Below are 26105 nucleotides of genomic sequence, written 5' to 3'. Positions count from 1 at the left end.
ATGAAAAGTGAAAAGAATTAGAAATAGGATGAAATGTAAAAAAGGATACAGGTCAAGAGAAAAAAAAAGCAAGAAGAGCTTGAATGCCTGATAACCCAATTTTTTAAATACCGCACTAACAAGAGTCAGATGCATGGACAGACACACAAATACATGGCAACTAAAAAACATAAATATGTTTCAGCTATTGGCTATGGCATTAAAGAAAAGCTAATGATAAATGTCACTGTTATGCAGACATACTTTTAATTTTTACTGTTAATCTACTTTATTTTATTAAACGTCTTCTATTTGTATGTTACATACAGGTTTATTTTTTTTTAGAAAACCTTAATGCATTATACTCATTTTCACACATTGTACATTGTTTACATCCAACACACAGCAGCCTAAACATATTTGGACATCCTTTATATTTTTCTATGCAATTAATTTGTATTTTATACAAAATTACATTTTATTATGGTGTCTTGAATCTTCTTTCTCACCTCAAAAAACAAATATTGAACCAATTAGTGCATTTCTTCTCTGATCTTTTCAAAAGACAAAATAAACTGTAATCTGTTTGTTAGGGAGGTGATTTGTTGATATTATTAAAGTTTAGATAAAATCATGTCCTTAAACTGATGTTCTGATGTACACAGTTATTTACAGATAGATGTATTGTATATGTGGATGACTGTACAGTTTCCTGAATGTAGCTTTCAAGGTAATGGTGCATCATTCATTTCTGCATCTAGCCTTGTAATGGACTCGAACAAATAAATCATGTCAATCAGGAAAAACACCATCAGTGTTAAACAAGACAAAGAAAGTAATTAGTAATGCTTATCTTCACAGCGCAAGGTCAGAACCTTTAGCCTCGAGTCTTTCTCTCATCTTAACATTAGGTGGGTGTTGAGTGGGACACAGTGACAGAGGCACACAATTATTGCCATGTAATTAAATATCATTTGTTACAAGTGCTTAAATTGTGTGCTATGGCCACAAGTTATTATACATAAAATGGATTTAAAATATATGAGAATGATGTGATGGTAATAGAGGTATTGTCATAGGGTCCAAATGAATTAGTTTACTGGGACAAACATTTGAATCATTCGACAATGTATTATTTTGCTTTCATAAAAACAACAATGTATAGTTAGATCTTACTGTATGTGTAACCGTCCAGATAAATTCTATAATGATCAGATTATTTACATTTGCATTTCAAATACTATCATCTTAGTTTGTGCTATGATAACCAAACTCATTTTGCCTTCCAATAAAAGTCTCTTTATTGAATCGAGACTGAAAGATAAATCACTTCTTTTATTGACATTGCCAAACCAGCAGTTCATATATACATGACATACTGATGAGTATTGACACAAACCTTTACATACACCCCAAATGTTCACACATACACAGGAAGAAGAAGCAGAGTACATGAGGTATGTTTTTGTCTAAAGATAAAAGATAAACTGTATAAAACAGAACAAAACAGATCTTTGGTAGATTTTAAGTATACTTAGTGCAGAAGATTCAGAAAATTGAGAGCAAAAAATCTGCACTCAAAATGCAAAGTGACTTTATTTTGGACGAATAATCATCACACAACCTGCTTAAAAGAAGAACTTCTTTCTCTTCTTGTCTTTCTCCTGCTACTCTGGTGCCTGTGCAACACAAGTAATTTGTTCTTATCATTTTATCTGTAGAATATCAAGTAAAATCTACTGGTTCACATTTATATAGAGATACATTTTGTAATTGTAGATCAAACGCTTGCCATAGTTACATTGCATCATTTGCTTGCATAGATGCTTTACACAGTATGTTAATGTGAGTTTAAATGTTTTCAGTAATATGAAATAAAGCAAAATAATTATTTTAGTTAATATTTCAATTAATATTTTATAGGTATATTTAATATGCTTAATAAACCAGTTAATTTATTTCCCCTACACAATTTTGACAATCTGAAATATCATTAATATTGCCTTACCTTGGGAGACACTTGGTTCCTGAGATACTTGACAAAATCAAGAACAATAGTCCAATAAAAGCAGCCATGGTGATCCAGAAAATTATCACAATCGAATCTTAAATAAACCAGAAAAAAAAGATTGCTATGTTGTATATTATTTTTAATTTAAAGCATTGCACACAGGCAACCATTTCACACACAAGACAAACTCACATCTGTTGTATTTGAGTTTACTTGCATCCACAGTTACAGGATCTATGTAATCATAGTAATATTCATATGTCCATTTATATGCTGAAGTGTTAGTGGACTTCTCCATAATCATTGGCTTAACTGAAAGAGTAAAACGTTTGCATGTTGGGTTTGTTTCATTAAACCCTCCTCCAATGAAACCACCATCGGACTGTGAGGACACAAGGTGAAGGACATGAAAGAATGATATTGATTCCAAAAAAATGTCATTTGTCTCATTTGTTTAATGATGTGGAAGCGCAAAGATATAACAGCTCTTTGAAATAAATTTCTCACTAATAATACTCAGATTTTCCATTGTTTTTATCTGTTATTTAAGAGCCAATGCTCTGTACATCTATTGGTTTGCATCAGTTGTGGCTTGTGGTTTTTAAAATAGGGCATGTTGTCTGTTAGTGAAGTATAAATATGTGCGTGTTCTGTTTTGTGTGTTTTTATTTCATGACCTACTGTTTAATTTTCAGTCTTTACTCATAAATAAAAAGAAGTAATAAAATCTTTTTTTTAAACTGAGGCTATAAAATTAGTGTTTTTCAGCTGTGCTACTAACTAATTAACTCAATTTCACCTCAAGAGATAATGAAAACTACATAATATGACATTGTATTTACAATGTATTTGCCGTGCAACGGTATAAGTATATTAGTGCTATAAAGTTTGGACTCTTGGTATGACTGTTGCTGATATAACTGTGTTAAATTTAAAAAAAACAAAAAAACAAACAGTAGGCCAGGCTTCAATCTCCATTATTTTTCTTATAATCTTCTTCTTCTATTTGCAGTCTGTACACATATAACAATTTCTATAAAATATATGTCAGTAAAGTTGAATGTTAGTGAAGTTATTAATTAATGTATTAATTACACTGACATAGTGACATGTGTGGCTAAAACACATGACTAATACGAATCAGGAAAGTGTATTATTAAAGAAAGACGGTTTCAAGAGGCCAGAATCGAGAAAATTATCATGTGGTATCGGTTCTCAGTCTGTATCGCTCCAAACCGAGCAAAATAGATTCCAAGCAGGTTTTTATATTTAACCACTGGGTGGCGGTAACGAGCGTTTTCTTGGGTCTGTGAACGAGTAGCAAAGAAGTGAAAGAAGACAAACGACACGACCGCACTTCCCCTGAACACTAGGTGGGAGTGTGGGGGCTGGGCGGCTGTCATTTTCGCGTGAGTAGGAACGTTTAGGAAGGGATTAAGGGAAGGGAGCATAGGTGTTTTGGGATTGGATTAGGACAGGTCCAGTGTTTGAAACTCAGTGCCGCCCTATGAAACGTCTCGGCAGAGCTGCAGCTTCTCCTCCGCGTCCGCCTGGAGCTTGGAGTGTTGTTGTATTGTAGTTCTCCATAGTGTTGGTTTTCTTTCTTTTCATATTGAATACAACACGCAGAGCGGTTTTACGTGGGTTTATAAACAGTTGGATAACTTTTATAATCAGTTTAATGACTTGTTTTATACGGGCAGGATTTACTAAGTAAACACACTGAGAACTAAAAGTTGTGTGAAGGCTTCTCGGGGGTTTCAGGCGCTTCTGCAGCATCAGTTTTTTGTCTTTATGTGAACTCGACATGGCGGAAGGAGCTTCTCTTTCCTCTCTTTCTTCTTTTTCTGGGGGAATAAATGCGAGTTCTTTGACCTCCCGGGTGAAGAAACCAAACAGCAGCAATGTTCAAGTGAACGCGAGGAGGAACAGTCGACAAAGCCACAAAAGAGACATTCACACTCGGGTATGTATATATATGTGTTCGGCTCGAGGAAGTTAGAAGTTAAGAGAGGAGAAGAGAGGAGAAGAGAGGAGGTGAGGTGCTGTGAGAAGTCCGGCCTTTACACAACAATCCGCTTTAGCCATTTGCTCAACTTGGCACGTCATTCCACCCGTTTTTCCTCACTCATCACGCCCGTTTTCAGACAAACCCTGAAATGTAATCAGTGATTGTACCAGATTTCCCAAGTTCAGGAAGCTGCTTCCAATAATCACAATCCCGTTTTGCATCATTCAACTCGCCAAACAAAACTAAACACGTGTGGTGTTGTTGTTTTGTCTTTTGTTTAAGTATCACTGATTTCATATAATTGATTACATGGATCGATTCTCTGCACTTTGCACGACTCGGTGTCACTCTGTAAAATCGACTGCAAAGTTTGGGGCCTGCAAAGTGTGAACCTCACAGGGTTGGGCAAAGATACATCAAAATGTACTTTAAAATAAAATAGCAAATACACCAACTTTAAGGATATAAAATTAATCTACAAAATACAGCAGCCACACCAGAAATCAAAATTAACTATAATTTTTTTATTTATTTAATAAATACTTTTGCAAAGGAGCATGACATTTCTTTGCAAAGCTTCCATCAATTGGCCCATTAATTTTATTTAATTTTGTTTTATTTTAATAAAGCAACCTGTAGAGTGCAAAAACCAAAAAACACCTCTAATGTAATTATTATTTATTTGTCCATCGATAGAAATTGCTTAGAATTTAAATTATTATTATTATTCCTTGTTATATTATTATTCAGACTTTGCATTTTTAACCAAGACATATTATAAAATTAATTTATTTTCACTGAAGTGTGAATTTGCATCTTCTTTTTTTATCACAAAATCAGAAATAAACAGTTGAAATGTTTATATATAGCAGGATCTGAGATGATAATTACAGCTGCATTAGCTTAGTCTATGTGCTGTCTTTGTCCTTGCGAATGCAGTAACACCAAGATGTTCTTAAAAGATGTTCCAAAAGCTGAGGACCAGATTGGTGAGGGTGCCGCTGGTGGACCATATAAAACGATTTCTCGCCGCTCTAGATTACAAATCAGCAAGACTGCTTTAAAAATATAGGGAGACATTCTGCTAAAAAACAACAGCAGTCCATATCCATCATGCTCATCTTGATAAATCCATGAGAACATGGATGTGTATTCAGAAGTGCATGGCGAGTGCTTCCATAACAACATACTTCACTTTAATTGTTGCTACAAAGGACAATATAGTGAGCAATTGATGAGACACTACTTTCAAGGACTGCTTCATCAGGAAGTGGTAGCTCAATGGCTAAGATGTCTGACTTCTGAATAGAAGGTTGTAAGTTTAAATCCCAGCACCAATAAGTTGTCAATTCTGGGCCCCCGAACAAGGCCCTTACCTTTTAAGCGCTCAGTGGTATAAATGAGACAACTAAGTCGCTGTGAATAAAGGTGTCTGTAAATCTAAATGCTTTTCAAAAGGATTTTACATGTTAATCACATAACTCTTGCTATCAAGAGCTAAAATTCTTACATTTTGTAGTGGGCCATCATTATGTATTTTTTATTTATTTTTTTAAACCTGATTACCAAATAAATATAATCTACTGGGTAAACAATCTGTAACAGTTATTGCGTGGCCGAGGAAAAACCTGAAATGGACATACGTGTCAATTCTGTTGATTAATTTCTGGATTAAAATTGATGTGAGAAAATGTAATATTGAGGTTTTTTTGTGAGTTACTTGAAGCTGCTTTTCTCAAATACTGCATGTGTTCAGAGATTTGTTTATATCTGCAGGTTGTCCTGGAAAGAGTTCTGGGAATCACCACAACCACCAACAGTGGTTTGGCCTGTGACCCAAATACAGGCACTGTTGCATACCCTGCAGGGTAAGCTAAATCTGAAATGACTTTAGTTACACTTAATGTCTATTTTTAGTAACTTGTATCTAGATCTAATAAACTTGGAGTTTTCTTCTGTTTCAGATGTGTCATTGTTCTCCTGAATCCAAAGACAAACAATCAAAGCCATATCTTTAACACATCAAGGTATGTAAGCAATTGACTCTGAATTATATTGTGCTTTAAAAGTAAGATTTACAGAGAAATTTCTCTCTTCATGCAAAAACTTGTAGTTGTTCAAAGTACTTGTATTGAAATCGGTTCTTGTCAGAGCTGCATGTGTAATGAAAATTGCTGTATAATATGGGATTCCTCGAATATTTGATGTATGTTTTATTTTAGATTTGAATTCTATGCTACTGTATTTACTGTGCACTAAGATATGTGCTATTTGTGCTTGGCCAAATAATTGAATTAAATGAGTTTGTTTCTGATTTTAAAATACTTGGGATCTGTAGAGGTTCAAGATAGTTTACTGTAAAAAAAAAAATAGTTACCCCTTATAGATTAACATGTGTTTAAAAAAAACTATATAAATGTTAGTGTTTTAGTAACCAATTCTTCCAATAATTGAAATTTTTTCTCTATAAATAAACATGATTTCTTTTTTTTACCATTTAAAAAGATGCATTGTCACACACGTTTTTTACTAAACTAGCAGAATTGTATATTTGTTCCACAGAAAAACCTTCAGTGCCTTAGCATTTTCACAGAATGGAAAATATTTGGTCACTGGTGAGGTAAGAGGCTGTAAATCTTTAAAAAAATAGTGTTTTTTTGTTCTTAATTATTTTTAGTCTTTATTTTAATATCTGTTGTGATGAATTGTAACGTTTTACACTAATTGCTTGCTGGTGACTGATTTGTAATCTTTGTCAGTCTCTGTTGTGTGTGTGATTTCATGGTTTGCTTGGTAAATCATCCACAGTCGCTTGTTTTAATTTTGCTTATTGAATTTTTATTTTTTTGTATGATCAGAGTGGACACATGCCCTGCGTGAGGGTGTGGGATGTGGCAGAGCGTACTCAGGTGGCCGAGGTCCAGTGCCACAAGTATGGAGTTGCCTGTGTTGCTTTTTCTACTAATGGCAGCTACATTGTGTCTGTTGGATTTCAGCATGACAGGACTGTCAGTGTCTGGGAGTGGAAGGTAGGTTTATTCATTTCTTTTTTACGAAGGTAGCGGAATATTTTTTTGTAATGGATGCATTAGACTATTAAATGCACAATTATTATAATTTCTTGTTGATATTTGTACTATTTTTCAGTTATGTTTAACATTAATTTAAAATGAGGTTTCATTCTTTTCTTTCATTGTTTCTTGAGCAAATCTTAAGGAATTTTTGACTGTCGGCATACACTGTGGTTCTATGCCTGTATTAGGTAGAAAGCTTTTGTTGTTTATTGCTGATCTTTTATTGGGTAGTAGTCACATGCATGAATAATATGAAAGGGGTGTTTTGACTTGACTTGATACGTTTAGGACTGAAGTCAAGCACTACTGCTTTCTTTTGCAGAAAGGGACCGTTATTGCATCAAATAAAGTGTCTAGTCGTGTGCTGGCCGTCTCCTTCTCTGAGGACAGTAGCTACTTTGTCACTGCAGGAAACAGGCATGTGAAATTCTGGTATCTGGATGCGTCCAAGGAAAGACGTGTAAGAAGAAACGTTTCTTTGTTAAATTGATGAATTCTTTGGTAGGAGATTGTCAAGAAATAACACCAGTCATTATTACAATATTAATTGTATTATAATGACTGGCAGACTTTAAGACATTAAGATACCATCTTAATGATTTTATCTGAATTAATGCTGACTGCACAGAATTTAGTAGACAGATATATAGTAATTTCTGTGTTCTTGTTTTTAATGTACATTTGAACATATTCCTAATGATTGGTAATGGTTTAAAGACACTTTTCCACAGTATATCATTTGTTACAAATGTAAAATTCCACTCAGTTCCATTAGGACGGCGCACGGTTTTGTTTTGTTTTTTGCTTTCTTTTATCGTTTTGATTATGAATGTCATCTAATTTGAATTAAAGCATTTATTTTATATTTCCTTTCATAAAAAGTATTTATATTACATCACATGCATGTACTTACAATTGTACCACCAGTCTTTGTAATATTAAAATTTTTGTTAAATAAGCACAAAGTTGAGTAAAATTGCTGTTGGAAGTTTTTATTTTTCATGTTAATTATATCTTTTTATGGTTTGCTTGTAGGTGAACAGTACAGTGCCCCTGATTGGCCGATCAGGGTTGCTAGGAGAACACCAGAATAGTGAATTCTGTGATTTGGTGTGTGGCCGTGGCACTATGTCAAACAGCACTTACTGTATCACCCATACTGGTCTGCTGTGTCAATTCAACAGCAACCGGCAGCTGGATTTATGGGTTGATCTTAAAGTGAGTCACATTGTAGAGTGAACACACAATTATAATGATCAAAACAGTTCAAATATATATTTTGTGTAGCTATTTTCATAGTATTGTTTAATAACACCTCATATGACTAAATTAAAATTAATTCTGTGTATTGTTCATGTGTTTATGATTTCTCTTGCAGACATCGTCCGCCCGCTGTTTATCTGTTAGTGAATCTTTCATATTTTGCGGCTGTTCAGATGGCACAGTGCGGGTTTTTAGCCCACAAAACCTGCATTACATCACCACGTTGCCCCAGCCTCACTGTCTAGGAGTGGATGTCTCTCAGGGCATGCAGCCTAAGTAAGTTTTCCCTTGAAGTATATAGATTAAAATGTTCTACAGCCTGAATTTCGGTAATGTTGGGGTGCTTTTTTTAAATTTGAATAAAATGCAAACTAAAAGACTTTCAAATCACATGAGCCAATATTTTATTTACAATATAACATAGAGAACATAACAAATGTTTAAACTAAGGAATTTTACACTTTTATGCACAAAATTAGCTAATTTTAAATTTGACACCTGCTACAGGTCTCAAAAAAGTTGGTACAGGGGCAACAAACGGCTCAAACAGCCAGAGATTTTGAAAATATTCAGCTGGAAGAACATCTAGCAAATATTCCAGTTAATTGACACCCAGCCGTGTCCTCTGGGATAAAAAGAAGGGAGACCTTCCAGTGTTCGGTTCAAAAGCCAGCATCTCTGATGGTATGGGGGTGCGTAAGTGCATACGGAATAGGCAGCTTGCATGTTTCGGAATGCAGTATGAATGCTGAAAGGTATGTAAAGGTTTTGGAGCAACATATGCTCACCTCCAGATGGCGCCTATTTCAGGGAAAGCCTTGTGTATTTCAGCAGGACAGTGCAAAACCAAATACTGCAGCTATTACAACAGCATAGCTTTGTAGTAGAAGAGTCCGGGTGCTGAATTGGCCTGCCTGCAGTCCATATTTTTCACCTATAGAGAACATTTGGCGAATCATTAAACGTAAAATACGCCAAAGACGACCATGAACTGTTCAACAGCTGAAAAACGATTTCAGGCAAGAATGGGACCAAATTCCAAAGGCAAAACTCCAGAAACTTCATAACCTCAATGCCCAGACATCGTCAAACTGTTTTGAAAAGAAGAGAAGATGCTACAAAATGGTAAACATGCCTCCGTGCCAACTTTTTTGAGACCAGTAGAAAGCATAAAATTTGAAACGAGCTCATTTTGTGCATAGAAGTCCCAGTTTAAACATTTATGTTCTATTTTGAATTCAATATTGGCTTATGTGGTTTTTGAAAGTCTTTTAGTTTTCATTTTATACAAATTAAAAAAACGTCCCAACAATTCCGGAATCCGGGTTGTAGCTGTATTATAGCTAATCTGTAGTTGTTATTTCTGTGTTTATAGATGGGTAATATTGTCTAAAATTAGGACATCAGTGTAGTATGAACCACTAGGTTATTTTTCAGGTTAGTAAATATGGTCAATTTAACTTGCCTCAGAAGTGTGAAATTGAGCTCAAAATGATGTTTTTAACCTCCATGCATTCAGACGGCAACATTCTGGGCAGCTAACTTCTAGAAATAATGAAATGTATACAGTGTTATAGGTGTAAAAAGCTAATAGGTCTCTATAGTGATTCTTTCAAAGCTTATACTACAACATACAGTTCATTGTAAGAGGGTTTGTGTTTATTGCTGATGCTTTGTGCAGCAATATATGTTGATATGCTGACCTGTAAGTATGAAGTAGAAATTCTAAATTGAGGGGGTGTGTTTGTCAGGAACTTTGCTAGCATTATAGCTTTAAGGAGTTTTGTGCCTCGACTAATAATGGCGAACAATTCCATGTTTTCCTGTACTGCCATATAATGGGAGTTTAAGAGTTAATAAATACATATACCACTGCATTTTTTTTTCTTTTTTTTTTTTTTTTTTTTTTTTTTTTACAATCATTGCTAAATATGTCCTTCCCACTTTGTAAATTTGGACTTGCTAAATGTGATTCATTGTTGATCGTAAATGTGTAAAATTATGCAATTTCTTTTCTGTTAACCACACATAGGCCAGAGGCAGAGTATCCCGATACATTGGCGTTGACACATGACCCTGTGACCAGTCAACTGACATGTGTCTATAATGACCATAGTGTATATGTTTGGGATGTACATGATGTCAAAAATGTAGAGAAGGTCTACTCTTCCCTGTACCATAGTTCTTGTGTCTGGAGTGTTGAGGTATCGATGCTTTCAAACTAATTCAGATCAACACACATTTCTGTTTTCATGCAATTATCTTTTTTTGTTTTGCAGTTATTGTTTTAGATACTATTAGATTGTTATTACATGTAATTAAAATTGCTACATATAACATACATGATGTTTTTTCTAAATATTATATTGTATTGTCACAGTCTTTATTCATTCAAACTTCCTTCTTAGACCTACCCAGAGTTGGAAGATTCCCCTGCAGCTTTGTTGCCTGGATCTTTTCTTACCTGTTCATCTGACAACACCATTCGTCTTTGGAACATTGATTTTCAGCAAAGCCAGTCCCAAAGCTCTAACCTCTACAGTCAGGTACACGTTTGTGGATTTCCTTAAGACAATGTACAGTTATTAGTTCATGTGTGCAATATATTTTCATATATATGCATGTTTGTTAAAGGACTTGGTGAAGATTGTGTATGTGGATAATGACACGGGGCACCTTAAGGCCCCACCAGACAAAGCTGAGGGTAATCAAGATGGCAAATTTGGAATCAGAGTCCTAGGAATCAGCCCTGATGGCCAGCACCTGGCAGTGGGAGATCGGAGTGGAAACCTAAGGTGAGATGTGTTTGGTTAATGATACATATTCACAAAGGATTAGATTGTATGTCTTTACTCACTTTGTCTGTCTTTTTATTTTCTCTCAGAATTTATGGACTTCAGTTCATGGATGAACTTCTGAGGATTGAGGCGCACGATTCTGAGATTTTATGTCTGGCGTTCTCTCCCACCAAGACTGGTAAGTTTACAACAATGTTTAATTGAGGTTTTTTTTTATGCATTAGACCAAAAATTTTTTTTTTAAAAGACATTTTACATCCATTTGTTTTACAGAGCTCATTTGGCTGTGCAAATATTTTATTATCAACAAAGCCAGCACAATCCGCTATGTAATTTTCAATCAAAAATAAACAAATTGGTGTCATAAAGGAAATTATTGGTTAATTTATTAATTAGGTTACCAAAATATTTAACTAGTTCTCCAGGGCAGGGATATGTTGCTTACAAAATATGCATACGCAACTAACCAGCTACAAAACTGAAGTGGTAAAATCCATGGGATGCTATAAAATGCACTTTATTTTCAATCCTTATAAGCAGCCCACAGTATAGAGGTTGGAGAACTGCTTTTTTTTCCTAGTACTGTCTGTTCAATATTTTAATGAATGCTTTTAATGTTTTCCTGTCGGTTAAAACACTGAGGTAGTGCATTTGTTGCTGACCGAGTCTTGTGGGGAAGTGGCTGGTATGAGCTGGGAGGAAATATGCTGACTGTTTTAAGTCGTCTCAGATTTTGTCATCACATTTATTTTTGTTTTATTAGTGCAACATACCACAACCCCATGTCGACAGTACATCATAATTATTATTATATAATAATTATGCAAACAGACATTTTTATGAAATGAGAAACATGTAAATATAAACATGTAAAAATGTAATTGCTTTGGAAAGGGTAATGCCTGATTTGCAACACTTTTTTTTCCTTTTCTTGATGCATCACATCATTTTGTAGAAAATTGATTTTGTAGGAAATGTTTTAAACATGATAATATAAGCTTTTTTGCAACCAGGTGTGCATCTGTTGGCCTCAGCGGGTCGTGATCGGCTCATACATTTATTCAATATGGACAAAAGCTACAGTCTTTTACAGACTGTTTATGACCATTCAGCATCTGTCACTGCCATGAAATTTACAGGTCAGTTTCAGAAAAGTCTTAAATATTTATTTGCTTTCGCATGTTGTGAATGCATCAATTTTCCGATTACAAATTGCTCCTACTAGAAATATTTTTGTTGTTTTTGTAGGTATAGGTCCTAAGGTTTCCATGGTTAGCTGTGGTGCAGACAAGAGCATTTACTTTCGTTCTGCTGAAAAGGTAAGTGGGCAGAGCTTATCTTGTTGGGACTGGTTTTATCACTTGTTACACAAGAAGATACTATCTCTATCGTTTTGCTCTAACTGAATATGATTGTATCATTGCAGACTTCCCAGGACCTGACTTTTTCAAGGTCACATCATGTGGTAGAGAAAAGTACATTATATGACATGGACCTGGATGCTACCCTCACACACACTGCTATTGCCTGCCAAGACCGCAACATAAGGTTCTGTCTGTCTTTCAATCTTTTTGTGATTAAGTTAAATGTGAGAGATGATTATCTCCTGTGAGAGAATCCTATTAAGATTAAACAATTTGATGAGGGAATTAATAAAGTTTTCTGTTGACTTTTTCAGAGTATACAATGTGAAGAGTGGCAAGATGAAAAAGTGCTTTAAGGGCTCCTTGACGGATGATGGACCAGTTCTTAAGGTGTGTAGTAGGATATACATGGAGCAGGCATCAAAATTATGACCGTATAACATTGAATGGTAGGAGAAAATACTGATTTATCATAGCACCTGTTAGTGAGTGGGATATAGTAGGCAGCAAGTGAATATTTTGTCCGCAAAGTTGGCAGGCGTAAGGATTTGGACAAGGGCCAAATTGTATTGGCTAGACGACTGGGTCAGAGCATCTCCAAAACTTCAGCTTGTGTGGGGTTTTCCCAGTTTGCAGTGGTCAGTATCTATCAAAAATAGTCCAAGGAAGGAATAACAGTGGCCAAGGCTCATCGATGCATGGCTGGGCCCGTGTGGTGCGATCCAACAGACTGTTGCTGCCAATACAGACCTGACCAGTTAGACATTAACAGAATGAAACTTCTTTTAGAAATTTGAGCTAATCAGGGACCCACAAAATATTAGGCATGTGGTCATAAAGTTATGTCTTGTCTTGCCATGTTTTTAGAGTAAACAATCAATGCAATGAATACAGTAATTATAAAAGATTTATAGTGCATGGCAGATAATCAATTTTCCTATAAATATGTAATAATTTACTTTAGTGCTTCAATCATTACATGGTTATTGTGCTTTATAAACAGCATCCTACATGACTATTTCTATGATTACATGACTGTATATATACAGTCAGATCCGTAAATACTGAGACATCGACACAATTCTAACATTTTTGGCCCTATACACCACCACAATGGATTTTAAATGAAACGAACAAGTTGTGCTTTAACTGCAGACTGTCAGCTTTAATTTGAGGGCATTTACATCCAAATTAGGTGAACGGTGTAGGAATAACGACAGTTTGCATATGTGCCTCCCACTTGTTAAGGGACCAAAAGTAATGGACAAATTGGCTTCTCAGCTGTTCCATGGCCAGGTGTGTGTAATTCCCTCATTATACTAATTACAATGAGCAGATAAAAGGTCCAGAGTTCATTTCAAGTGTGCTATTTGCATTTGGAATCTGTTGTTGTCAACTCTCCAAGATGAGATCCAAAGAGCTGTCACTAACAGTGAAGCAAGCTATCATTAGGCTGAAAAAAAACAAAACAAACCCATCAGAGAAAACATTAGGCATGGCCAAAACAACTGTTTGGAACATTCTGAAAAAGAAGGAACGCACCGGTGAGCTCAGCAACACCAAAAGACCACGGAAAACAACTGTGGTGGATGACCAAAGAATTATTTCCCTGGTAAAGAAAACACCCTTCACAACAGTTGGCCAGATCAAGAACACTCTCCAGGAGGTAGGTGTATGTGTGTCAAAGTCAACAATCAAGAGAAGACTTCACCAGTGTGAATACAGAGGGTTCACCACAAGATGTAAATCATTTGTGAGCCTCAAAAACAGGAAGGCCAGATTAGAGTTTGCCGAACAACATTTAAAAAAAAAGCCTAAACAGTTCGGGAACAACATCCTATGGACAGATGAGACCAAGATCAACTTGTACCAGAGTGATGGGAAGAGAAGAGTATGGAGAAGGAAAGGAACTGCTCATGATCCTAAGCATACCACCTCATCAGTGAAGCATGGTGGTGGTAGTGTCATGGCGTGGGCATGTATGGCTGCCAATGGAACTGGTTCTCTTGTATTTATTGATGATGTGAATGCTGACAAAAGCAGCAGAATGAATTCTGAAGTGTTTCGGGCAATATTATCTGCTCATATTCAGCCGAATGCTTCAGAACTCATTGGACGGCGCTTCACAGTGCAGATGGACAATGACCCAAAGCATACTGCAAAAGCAACCAAAGAGTTTTTTAAGGGGAAAAAGTGCAATGTTATGCAATGACCAAGTCAATCACCTGACCTGAATCCGATTGAGCATGCATTTCACTTGCTGAAGACAAAACTGAAGGGAAAATGCCCCAAGAACAAGCAGAAACGGAAGACAGTTGCAGTAGAGGCCTGGCAGAGCATCACCAGGAATGAAACCCAGCGTCTGGTGATGTCTATGCGTTCCAGACTTCAGGCTGTAATTGACTGTAAAGGATTTGCAACCAAGTATTAAAAAGTGAAAGTTTGATTTATGATTTATTATTCTGTCCCATTACTTTTGGTCCCTTAACAAGTGGAAGGCACATATGCAAACTGTTGTAATTCCTAAACCGTTCACCTAATTTGGATGTAAATGCCCTCAAATTAAAGCTGACAGTCTGCAGTTAAAGCACAACTTATTCGTTTCATTTCAAATTCATTGTGGTGGTGTATAGAGCCAAAAATGTTAGAATTGTGTCGATGTCCCAATATTTATGGACCTGACTGTGTGTGTGTGTGTGTGTGTGTGTGTGTGTGTGTGTGTGTGTGTGTGTGTGTGTGTGTGTGTGTGTGTGTGTGTGTGTGTGTGATATATACCGTACATACATTTAAAGTCATTATAAAAGTTTAATATTTATTTCAGTATTAGTATTAAAAAAATTACAGATTTCATAATTAAAATTACACAAAGTGCTATAAAGGTCAAAACACTAGTAGAAAAATTAGTACTGTGAGCAGCAGCTTGTGTCCATGCAGCTGAAACCAATTAATTTGTTCAAATGCCATACACTAGTTTAATAAATCAAATGCTAATATATTTGTATGTCATCCTGTGCATTTTAATCACACTGTTTGAACTGGTTTCAATTTGAAGAGTCATTTGAAGAAAATTTTAATTCTTTACAATAATAAACTAAAAAATCAACTGCTTTCAGGTTCAACTTGATCCATCTGGGATGTTCTTGGCCACCAGCTGCTCAGACAAAAGCATCTGTGTTTTTGATTATGAGACAGAAGAGTGTGTGGCAACGCTATTTGGACATTCTGGTGACTAAATAAAATTGTTTTTTTGTTTTTTTTATTTTTTTTTATTTGTGCATGCTGAATACCTTTTCCTTCAATTTGACACAAGCCTTTGTTGTACATTTCCATATCTTTATTCACAGAAATTGTGACTGGTATGAAATTCAGTCCAGACTGCAAGCATCTAATCACTGTCTGTGGTGATAGGTATGCGTCTCTCACCTCTTCTGGTTCTTCTTTATTATCAAACACTAGAATTGTTTTGTTTACAAGGGATATTACTTGCAGGAATTGTGTTGGGTGAGAGAATGTAAATATATATATTCGTGCAAATGTATATTTTCTGCAGTGTAGTATTTGTAATGCATTAAGACAAAAAAACAGAGAAGTAATAAAATGTATTGGACTCTGAATGCAGAGGATCAGTGTTGAATTAATTTTTTTCTGTGGGGTGATTGGTGTATGTATTAGCTGTGTGTTTTTCTGGCGACTGTGTTCTCAAATGACCAACTCGATGCGAAAGAGACTGGCAGAGAGGAAACGGAGAGCAGGTTTGAGGAACCTGAACAGAGTATCATGCAAACAACAAGCAATCAGGTGCAGTAGTCACTGATCAGATGATTCTCCAGTGTGTGAATCTTCACTCTTATGTTGTTTTTTTTTTGTTTTTTTACCCTGGTTTTATCTAAACGCTAGAACATCAATGACCATCATCAACATCAGATCAATTGTATTTTTTGCCATTTCTTCATAAAGGAGAGAAACCTACATCACTGTTCCATGCAGTGGACTAGCTGAGCCAAAAGCAAGACAATCAAACAGTTTGTTTGAGGAAAAGGAGAAAGATCCCAAGACTCCAGGCAGGCTAGGCACCGAAGTAGGTTAGTAAATGCAGATTTTATTTTAAAGCCATTGATGTAATATGTGGTCTGGTTTTCTATTATCATTCAATCATCAATATTGATTTATCAGTTGCACAAATAGGTCTTTTAATGGTTCTACTAACGTTAGTCTTGGCTTGATTTTAAATGTGAATAATTTATTTCTTATTACCTTTTTTTCAAATAGCACTCACTCAAATGATTTTTAAATGTGAAAAATCAATACACTTCTGACTCTTATCAAGTGTATATATTTACTTTAGAGAGTCTGGATTTTATGATGCCACAGACCAATGGCCGACTCCCTATGTGGGCTCGCAGATTGGTATGTTCCTAAAAATTATTTTGTTGGATAATAAAAGAAAAATAGAATTTTATATATATATATATATATGTATATGTATATATATGTATGTATGTATCATGTAGCTGTTTAAATATCCTGCCATGTATTATTTACACAATATTGCCAAAAGTTTACTGACACTTGGTCATAAGTGTGTTATGTGCTTTTTGAACATTGCATTCCACATTTAGTCCTAATTTGCTCTTTCATTTAAAAATACCTATAGCATGTATGGTACACTATGTACATTAAAATCAATTTTATACTTTTATTTGTATAACGCTATATATATATATATATATATATATATATATATATATATATATATATATATATATATATATATATATATATATATTATACAGTGAGAAAAAAATAAGTATTTGAACACCCTGCTATTTTGCAAGTTTTCCCACTTAGAAATCATGGAGGGGTCTGAAATTGTCATCGTAGGTGCATGTCCACTGTGAGAGACATAATCTAAAAAAAAAAATCCAGAAATCACAATATAAGATTTTTTTACTATTTATTTGTATGATACAGCTGCAAATAAGTATTTGAACACCTGAGAAAGTCAATGTTAATATTTGGTACAGTAGACTTTGTTTGCAATTACAGAGGTCAAACGTTTCCTGTAGTTTTTCAGCAGGTTTGCACACACTGCGGGAGGGATTTTGGCCCACTCCTCCACACAGATCTTCTCTAGATCAGTCAGGTTTCTGGCCTGTCGCTGAGAAACACGGAGTTTGAGCTCCCTCCAAAGATTCTCTATTGGGTTTAGGTCTGGAGACTGGCTAGGCCACGCCAGAACCTTGATATGCTTCTTACAGAGCCACTCCTTGGTTATCCTGGCTGTGTGCTTCGGGTCATTGTCATGTTGGAAGACCCAGCCTCGACCCATCTTCAATGCTCTAACTGAGGGAAGGAGGTTGTTCCACAAAATCTCGCAATACATGGCCCCGGTCATCCTCTCCGTAATACAGTGCAGTCGCCCTGTCCCATGTGCAGGAAAAACACCCCCAAAGCATGATGCTACCGCCCCCGTGCTTCACAGTAGGGATGGTGTTCTTGGGATGGTACTCATCATTCTTCTTCCTCCAAACACGTTTAGTGGAATTATGACCCAAAAGTTCTATTTTGGTCTCATCTGACCACATGACTTTCTCCCATAACTCCTCTGGATCATCCAAATGGTCATTGGCAAACTTAAGACGTGCCTGGACATGTGCTGGTTTAAGCAGGGGAACCTTCCGTGCCATGCATGATTTCAAACCATGACGTCTTAGTGCAACAGTAACCTTGGAAACGGTGGTTCCAGCTCTTTTCAGGTCATTGACCAGCTCCTCCCATGTAGTTCTGGGCTGATTTCTCACCTTCCTTATGATCATTGAGACCCCACTAGGTGAGATCTTGCATGGAGCCCCAGTCCGAGGGAGAATGACAGTCATGTTTAGCTTCTTCCATTTTCTAATGATTGCTCCAACAGTGCACCTTTTTTTCACCAAGCTGCTTGGCAATTTCCCCGTAGCCCTTTCCAGCCTTGTGGAGGTGTACAATTTTTGATTCTTACTGATTGTATGGGGTGGACAGGTGTCTTTTATGCAGCTAACGACCTCAAACAGGTGCATCTACTTTAGGATAATAAATGTAGTGGAGGTGGACATTTTAAAGGCAGACTAACAGGTCTTTGAGGGTCAGAATTCTAGCTGATAGACAGGTGTTCAAATACTTATTTGCAGCTGTATTATACAAATAAATAGTTTAAAAATCATATATTGTGATTTCTGGATTATTTTTTTTTTTTTTAGATTGTCTCTCACAGTGGACATGCACCTACGATGACAATTTCAGACCCCTCCATGATTTCTAAGTGGGAGAACTTGCAAAATAGCAGGGTGTTTAAATACTTATTTTCCTCACTGTATATTGCCTTGAAACCATGGAGGCAACTAGTGCCTTTTATTGGCACCATACAAATGATAATCTAACCAATAGTAAGACATTTAAGAATTAATAATGAGTTTTTGTCATAATGTGTGTAGGGTGCTGGAGTTGGCAGCGGTAGCAGTGTGGAATCACAGAAAGTCCCTCAGTATCAACCACAGGGGCGCTGGGCTGCACACGCTGATCCATTTGCTATTCGTTCAGTACTGGAGACCAGGAGCCTACAGCTCCCTCTTTCTGACACTCCCAGCCGAGGAGAGGAGGATGAAAACGAATGTGTAGAAGAAAAAGAGGGACATGAAGTGGACTTTCATCCTCAGAGTCTAGACAGTCTTTTAGATGAAGAAGAAGAGATTGGTGATATTGATGAAGAGGACATTGGGAGGGTTTGTAATGTAGACGTTAAATAGCTTATTATATAGAATTTTATTATTCCATATAGTCTGCAATGACTACATATTTATACTCACACACACAAGTATGAACTGATTTTTTTTTGTGTGTGTGTGTTTGCCGTAGGTGTCTGAACAGTTTAGTTCTGTGCTTCAGGACACAGACTTGCAGTATTTTAGCCCAAGACTCAGTTCTTCTGAGAACAATGATTGTTCTCTGTACCCAACCAACAGCACTGCTCTCTCTACAGTAGGAGAGGGGTAAGTGCCTTAAAACACCTCACAAAAACTAAGCAATTGTTTAAATTGTTACTCTCTTAGAACTTAAAACTTTAGCTCAGCTAATTCACACTAGATGCATTTTTTATTATTTGCATTATTTGGTTATTTTTCACTTGTTCACATTAGTGAAATTGTGTAAACTTCATAGTGATATGTTCAAATCCCTTACACTTTTGATGTCACTATTTGATTTTTATGTCACTATTGTACACTTTAATAAAAAAAAAAAAAAAAAAATTTAAACACTTTGTTTACGTTCTTATGTCCTGTTTTAAAGCATTGTGATTTCCCCTGTCCAACTTTAGACACTTTGCCCATTCCCCATGTTTTTTTTTTAATGCTCACTGTCATAACAGTAGATGTTGTGGTGGTGTCGGTGTGGAATCGACGAACTTTCACATTTGTGTTAATGCTGCTATGAGCATTCCTGTGCAATTATTGTAGGGAGTTTGATGTGAAGGCACTTTGTGACGATGCTGAAATTGACCCAGAAGAAGAGGAGCTGAGTCCTGACAGTGCCTGCTCTGCTGAAAGTGACCAGGTGCAGAGTGACCAGGCCCACGACCGTGAGTTTATTAACACTTTATATACTTTAGTTACGATGTCAACACTGGCTACATGAGGAAATTTCAAGCTACATGCTGTCCTCTTGGGTAATATTCAAACACATTCTGTGTGATTATATTTTTTTATTTATGTGCCATTCATAATGATCTGGAGCATTAATACTAATAAAAAGTAACTTTTTTCACTTAACTGTATTATGTTATATACTGCTGTTAAATACATTTATGTGACTCTATTGTGCATTTTAGAGGACACTGACTCGCTCAGTCAGGCAAGCTCCATGGGTAGTTCTGGAGTGGAGGAAGAGGAGGAAGAGGAGCCTGCAAATCTACTGCGCCAGCACTATGACTCCTTAGCAGTGGGAACTAATGGTGCTTCTGCCTTCTAACTACAGTTTTAGTGTAATGTAACATTTTAAAATGTTAATGTTTTTCTTTTTAGTGTTAGCTCTAAGAGTTAAACTTTTTGTAAAGGTAGCATTGGAATAATGTTTTGTTTATCCTCCTATGAAGCAAAAGAAAGGAACCTTAATCCAAAAGCATCTTATTCTGACTACTTTATAGAAAAGTTTAACACAGACCTGCGCAACCTGCAGCCTTCCAGTGAGAACTTCCTCAACCCACGTCTAAGCCTTTCTACCCGTTTTCTTACCCGCTTCCAGAGCCGTATACGGTGAGTGAGTAATGTGTGAAATCAGAAACAGAGGAACCAGATTTATAAGAACAATTCTGCTTAAATTTTCTGCATAGATTTTACTGTCCTAACATCTATTACAATGGAGAAAAAAATTATTACATTAACATTGCAATATGTTGATTTATACCTCTGCCTTGCGAATATCGTGATTTAGTGGTTACTAGTTCAAACATCTTAACACTGAACTAATATTTCGGAAGAAGCTTGAGAGCAAACTGGCTAGTTCTGGAAGTCTGTTTAAAAAGATTTTGGTAAATATCTGACAGTTCTTTCTTCCTATTCTTGCAGTGGTACAACTGCAGGAAGCAGTGTTGTGTGCAGACCCAGAGTGCACCTGCCTAGTATTCCAGATGAGTCCAGCAGCATCATGGAGAAAACAGAGGTATTAAAATGTGTTATTAGAACCAAAATTCACTACCTATTTAGACATGTTACAAGCAATATTCGTAGGTTCTGTTATTTGAAGTTTGAGCAGTATATTTCAGGTGAAATTTGTAATGTTGCTTTGGTCAGTGATAAATATTTATCCTACGGAAGCTAGGGACTAAAGGAAGATGCATATGTGGTTAGTTCTTTTGCTCTCTTGTTATGCTATATTTATGGGCAAGGATTCCACAGCATGCAGTACCAACAAAAAACAAATTATATTGAAATGTTTCTTCACAAAAACTCACACAGTTTACAATGTTGTATAGAAACTAAATGGTCAGTTATTATTGCAATAATGAACCTTTTAATTTTTACCTGTTGCCATCTCTCTCTTCTTTATTCCAAGGACAATTCACAACTCATTTCCAAGGCCTTAAATTCGAATGAAATAAGAAGTGATCAGAAGAAAAGTGGTAAGCTTCACTGCAATTAGGTTTGCCTTAAAATGTATATTTACATGTCTCGCATAAGCAAATATCAAATATGAAATAACACATGGGTAAAATTAAATTTTTGTCCAACCAATTCTCAACTTTTATATTTTATTTTCAATGACTTAAACTGTTTTTATATTTTTTATTTTTTTTTAACACAATACAGTGTTCCGCATACAATATTACATGTTTTTTGCAGCTGTTATAATTGTCTTATTTGTACCTCTACAACATTATGCATTTTTGATTATTTTGTTCTTTTTAAATAAATTACAGATAAAGCATTAATCTTACAAGAGAAAAACAACAATGATCCAGGCATAGTTGTTCCCAAACCTGACAACTCCACTTTTGATGCATCAAAATCTTCCTGTCAGAGTACCATGGACATTACCAATGGCAAGAATAAATCTATGGGTGAGAAATTCGACATGTGTCCAGAGCAGGATCATGAAAAGGAGATACTCTGGAATGCCTCATTGCCTAATCAAGACCATAGTGTGACTCAAGATAGTAAGGAAGACCTCCCTTTACTACATTCTTTTACCTTAAAGACACATTCTTCAATTCCAGCACTTCCTATGGCAACACCTGCTCTAGATAATCTCAGTGCCCGCACCATACTCCATTTGGACCTGTCTTCCCCATTACCACCTGCTGCCTTGAATGTTCTAAAAACAGAACATATGCATCCTCTGTGTAGACAGGTTATGGTTAGTCCAACAGAGATGAAGTCGTTAGGAAAAGAGAGACCAAAGCAGATCAATCGCATTGAGAAGAAACTTATGACTAGTATGTCCCACAGACTCTCATCTGACCTTCTCAAAGAATCACTTAAAGAAAGCTCTCTTGTAGCACCAGAAAAGATTGTGGAAAGTCCACAATCCGGGACCCAGTGCAACACTGCAAAATCAACATTATCGGTGACCACAGTAGATGGACCTGAATCTGTGGACCCAGGTATTGTGTTCCTTAGATGATGACTTTTTTTTTTTGTTAATTTACCATTACAGGCTGATTACGTTTTCATTTGTCTTTTCTTAACTGCCAGCATACAAGATCAAGTTTGTTGACACATTTTTACATATACTGTAGTTATTACCATTGGGGCAGTCGCAATTATAGGGCATATAATAAGATATTACTAATTTTAGTTCTACGCTATATTGCAATACCACCTTAAATGGTAAGTCTTTTTGTGCGAAATGATTAATCCTTCCATGTGTTTTAGAAAATTTTTATAAAATCATACAAAAAACAACTTAATATTAAATATTGTGTTGTTTTTTTTTTTTTGTTTGTTTGTTTTTCGACCTGGGTTGCAGGGATTATCTTGATTTTCACTGAATATTGCCCATTAGGATAATAACAATTCTTTAAATATTAATGCTTTCTTAAATCTTTTTTTTTTTTTTTTTTTTTATGTCTTGGGGCATGCCAACTTATTAGAAGATTTGCAAGCTGTTTTCATGCATTTCATGACTTACATGTCTTTCAGATGAGACTATAAATCTGCAGGCATGTAAGGAGATGGTGAATGTGCTCCAGCACACTATGCACAGAGCAGCCAGCTTTTACAGCAAAGTGAGTTTAACACTTAGTACTTGCATTACTACACTTCCTGAGACAGTTTATTTTCCTTGTTCTTGTTCAAAATATCAAATTAATTTATCTATGTAAAACAAAAATGTTTTAATAGATTTTTTTCCCTGCGGGTTCTCCTCTCTCTTTTGTTTTTAAAATATTTATTTGCGTTATTTTATAAGCCGTGTATTACGCAGGTATTTTAATGCTAAATCTATCCAACATAGGAACATGTCATGTCCCTTGCAAAAAGTCAGCTTGTTCAATCGGGTTAATATTTGTTAGCATGCTAGAACTAGTAATTACAGAGATGTTATTGCTTTTTTTCAGTAGATGCCTGGTCATATGTTTACCCACAATGCACTCAAAAGGCACTTCAAAAAGCATGCATCAGCAGATTTTTTATATTTTGTTTGTTCTGGAATTCAATGCTTCCTCTTAACAGCTTATAGTTGTTTACCCTACTTTTGCAATCTTAATTAATTACAGTAGCATACAACAGTAAAAAACTTAAATACATTTGCCCTGGCATGCTCTTTGCTTTCTATCAAACAATTTTCTAATACAATGCACAACACAATTTGATGATTTTTTTTTTTATCGCACTAGATTAAGGTCACAGGAAAAAAAATTATTAGTTTATGCCATCTGTGACGGTTGTCAGAAATTGATGATTTAGGAAAAAAATGTATTAGCCTAGGGGCATCCCAGTTGACTTTTATATGTTAAGAATTAAACTTCAGACGAAATGTTACTAAAGTCAGTAAATTACATTGTCTCTGCCAAACTTTATCTCCACATAGTTGCAAGGCATTAACGAGTTGTCAGACCAGCAGATGCAGATGAAAAGCATGCTTCAGGAGGCCTTCAGTGGGATTCTACAGGAGCTTCACTGTCTTAGTCCCCAGGATTTGAACTCTGTTGTCACTCAACTACCAGAGGACTCTCCAGGTCGTCAGCTTAGGGATGATCGTGCTATGGCCCTGCTAGAGAGATACTCTGACATGCTACTATTACGCATGTCTGAAAAGAAGTTGGAATCCAATTGAGTTATCTACACATGGCTTAGCATGAACAGTAAATCTGATAGTTATTGGCAATGCTGATGCTTCCAAGTCTGTTTACACAAAACTGCTTACTTTTCTTTGCACAAAAATATAAGCATCTATTGTTGCTTTTCTTGCACAAGTGCTTTAATTAATTGCACTTGTCTTTAGTATTTCATATGTCCAGTGTTTCAGTTTAAAGCTCTGATTAAAAATCTGTAGAATTTGTCAAGTTATTTATTAATGCAGAATTCTTTTTTTGTTTGGTTGTTTTTTTTTGCTACACAGCAACATAAAAGTAAGCAAACGTGTTTAATGAAAGCTTACTGAGACTTTTGTTTAACATGAGCTTTTTCTGAAGGGGAATTTTAAATTTGATGTCGTTCCCCCTCAGTCTTTAAGGTGAAGAAAAATAGTGTCTTAGTAAGGTGTTGGGCTATGACAAGCTGTTTAATCCAATGATGATGGTAATGGTACGGTATATCCTTTCATTAAAAGTTGAAAGTATTACTTGAGGTGAATGCTTATTGAGAGACATACTCATTTCATTTCACAAGTTTGTTGCAAATTAGTTTTTGACCAGTTTTTCTTTTTTCTTTTTTTTAATCACAGTGGTGATGCCACCCAGTTACAAATACGTGTTTTTCTCTTTGTTGTCTGTTTTGAGGAGTGTTGCACAAAACCTGTTGTATTGTTCACAATGTGTGTCTTTGCAGATTGCTGTGTACATGTTGCAGATGTATGTGGTTGACCAATCCTTTGGCTTTCTTAATAGCCATTTTACAAATACCTGTAAATATGTTTTTAACTATAAACTCTTAAACTACCAGCTTTTTGATATTAAAGAATGTGGTTTTAAAGAATTGTGTGGTTTTCTACTTTTAGGCCAATTTGTCTACTTTTAAAATGCTGTGATCTAGCTTGGTTTACACATTTGTTAAAGTGCTGAAACTGTCTAACCTTTGGTTGTAATATAGTGAATGGGTTGTATAGAAAAGTCAATGTATAACAGCAGACTGGGATTTACACCATCATTGTACATAAGCCATAACATTAAAACAATTGACAGGTAAAATTAATAGCACTGATTGTCAATACAGTGACTCATCTTAAAGGGGGGGGAATCTGTTTAGCAGAACGTGAACACCCAGTATACACTGGCCAACAATAACATTAAAACCACCTGTCTCATACTGTGTAGTTTCCTCCTTGTGCTTTTGGTTGCACAAGGAGGAAACTACACAGTATGAGACAGGTGTTTTTAATGTTATTGTTGGCCAGTGTATACTAGTTGAATTCACAATATGGTTGATAAACTTGCATTATACAGTTGTGTTCAAAATAATAGCAGTCCAACATCACTAACCAGATCAATCACTGTTTTTGGTAGAAATTTAATTTCTACATGGCAAATATTTTACTAGTAGGTTTAGTAGATTAATAGAAACCAACAGTAATGACCTGCATGTTGCTGATTCTGTGTAAATGAATAATTAATTGAAAAGGATGTATTCAAAATAATAGCAGTATGGAGTTCAATTAGAGAGGTCAATTATTCAGTAAAAAAAAACTGGTGTCAAACAAGTGCCCTTATTTAAGGACGAAGGCAGCAAATTTTGTACTGTGTATTTATCTAAAAATTTGAGTAAAATGGGTTGCTCCAGACATTGTTCATTAAAGACAGCCCCCTTTGATTTGCTTTTCATAATACTATTTATCACATTAAGCCTATTTATCACATTCCAGGGCGCATGGATCAGTTTGAGCACATTTAAATACTTAAGGAGGTCATGTTGCCTTATA

The 26105-nt window shown here is 35.7% G+C and overlaps 2 protein-coding genes across 2 annotated transcripts; one reads left to right on the top strand and one right to left on the bottom strand.

Moving 5' to 3' along the window:
- Nucleotides 1–386: 386 nt before the first annotated feature.
- On the bottom strand, nt 387–3393 carry mrap (melanocortin 2 receptor accessory protein; the record flags this gene model as incomplete). The annotated part of the gene is made up of 4 exons (XM_083549596.1): nt 387–1658; nt 1988–2084; nt 2183–2372; nt 3265–3393. The coding sequence occupies 4 exons, from the start codon at nt 3391–3393 to the stop codon at nt 1595–1597; spliced, it is 480 nt and encodes a 159-aa protein (XP_083405722.1). The 3' UTR covers nt 387–1594.
- Nucleotides 3381–24450, top strand: wdr62 (WD repeat domain 62). Its single transcript, XM_083548481.1, has 31 exons — nt 3381–3956; nt 5778–5869; nt 5966–6028; nt 6564–6621; nt 6860–7030; nt 7398–7535; nt 8111–8293; nt 8454–8614; nt 10371–10542; nt 10747–10884; nt 10973–11133; nt 11223–11314; nt 12150–12275; nt 12385–12455; nt 12563–12684; nt 12815–12890; nt 15614–15725; nt 15845–15908; nt 16173–16298; nt 16458–16582; nt 16846–16907; nt 18971–19258; nt 19392–19525; nt 19991–20112; nt 20362–20484; nt 20677–20785; nt 21098–21191; nt 21585–21651; nt 21949–22632; nt 23171–23256; nt 24060–24450. Exons 1-31 carry the CDS (start codon nt 3798–3800, stop codon nt 24303–24305), a joined length of 4425 nt encoding a protein of 1474 aa, XP_083404607.1. The 5' UTR covers nt 3381–3797; the 3' UTR covers nt 24306–24450.
- Nucleotides 24451–26105: the final 1655 nt, after the last annotated feature.

This window comes from Silurus aristotelis (genome assembly GCF_946808225.1).
Source record: "Silurus aristotelis genome assembly, chromosome: 8".
Classification (NCBI taxonomy): Eukaryota; Metazoa; Chordata; class Actinopteri; order Siluriformes; family Siluridae; genus Silurus; species Silurus aristotelis.
This window is presented reverse-complemented; position numbering and strand designations above follow the sequence as displayed.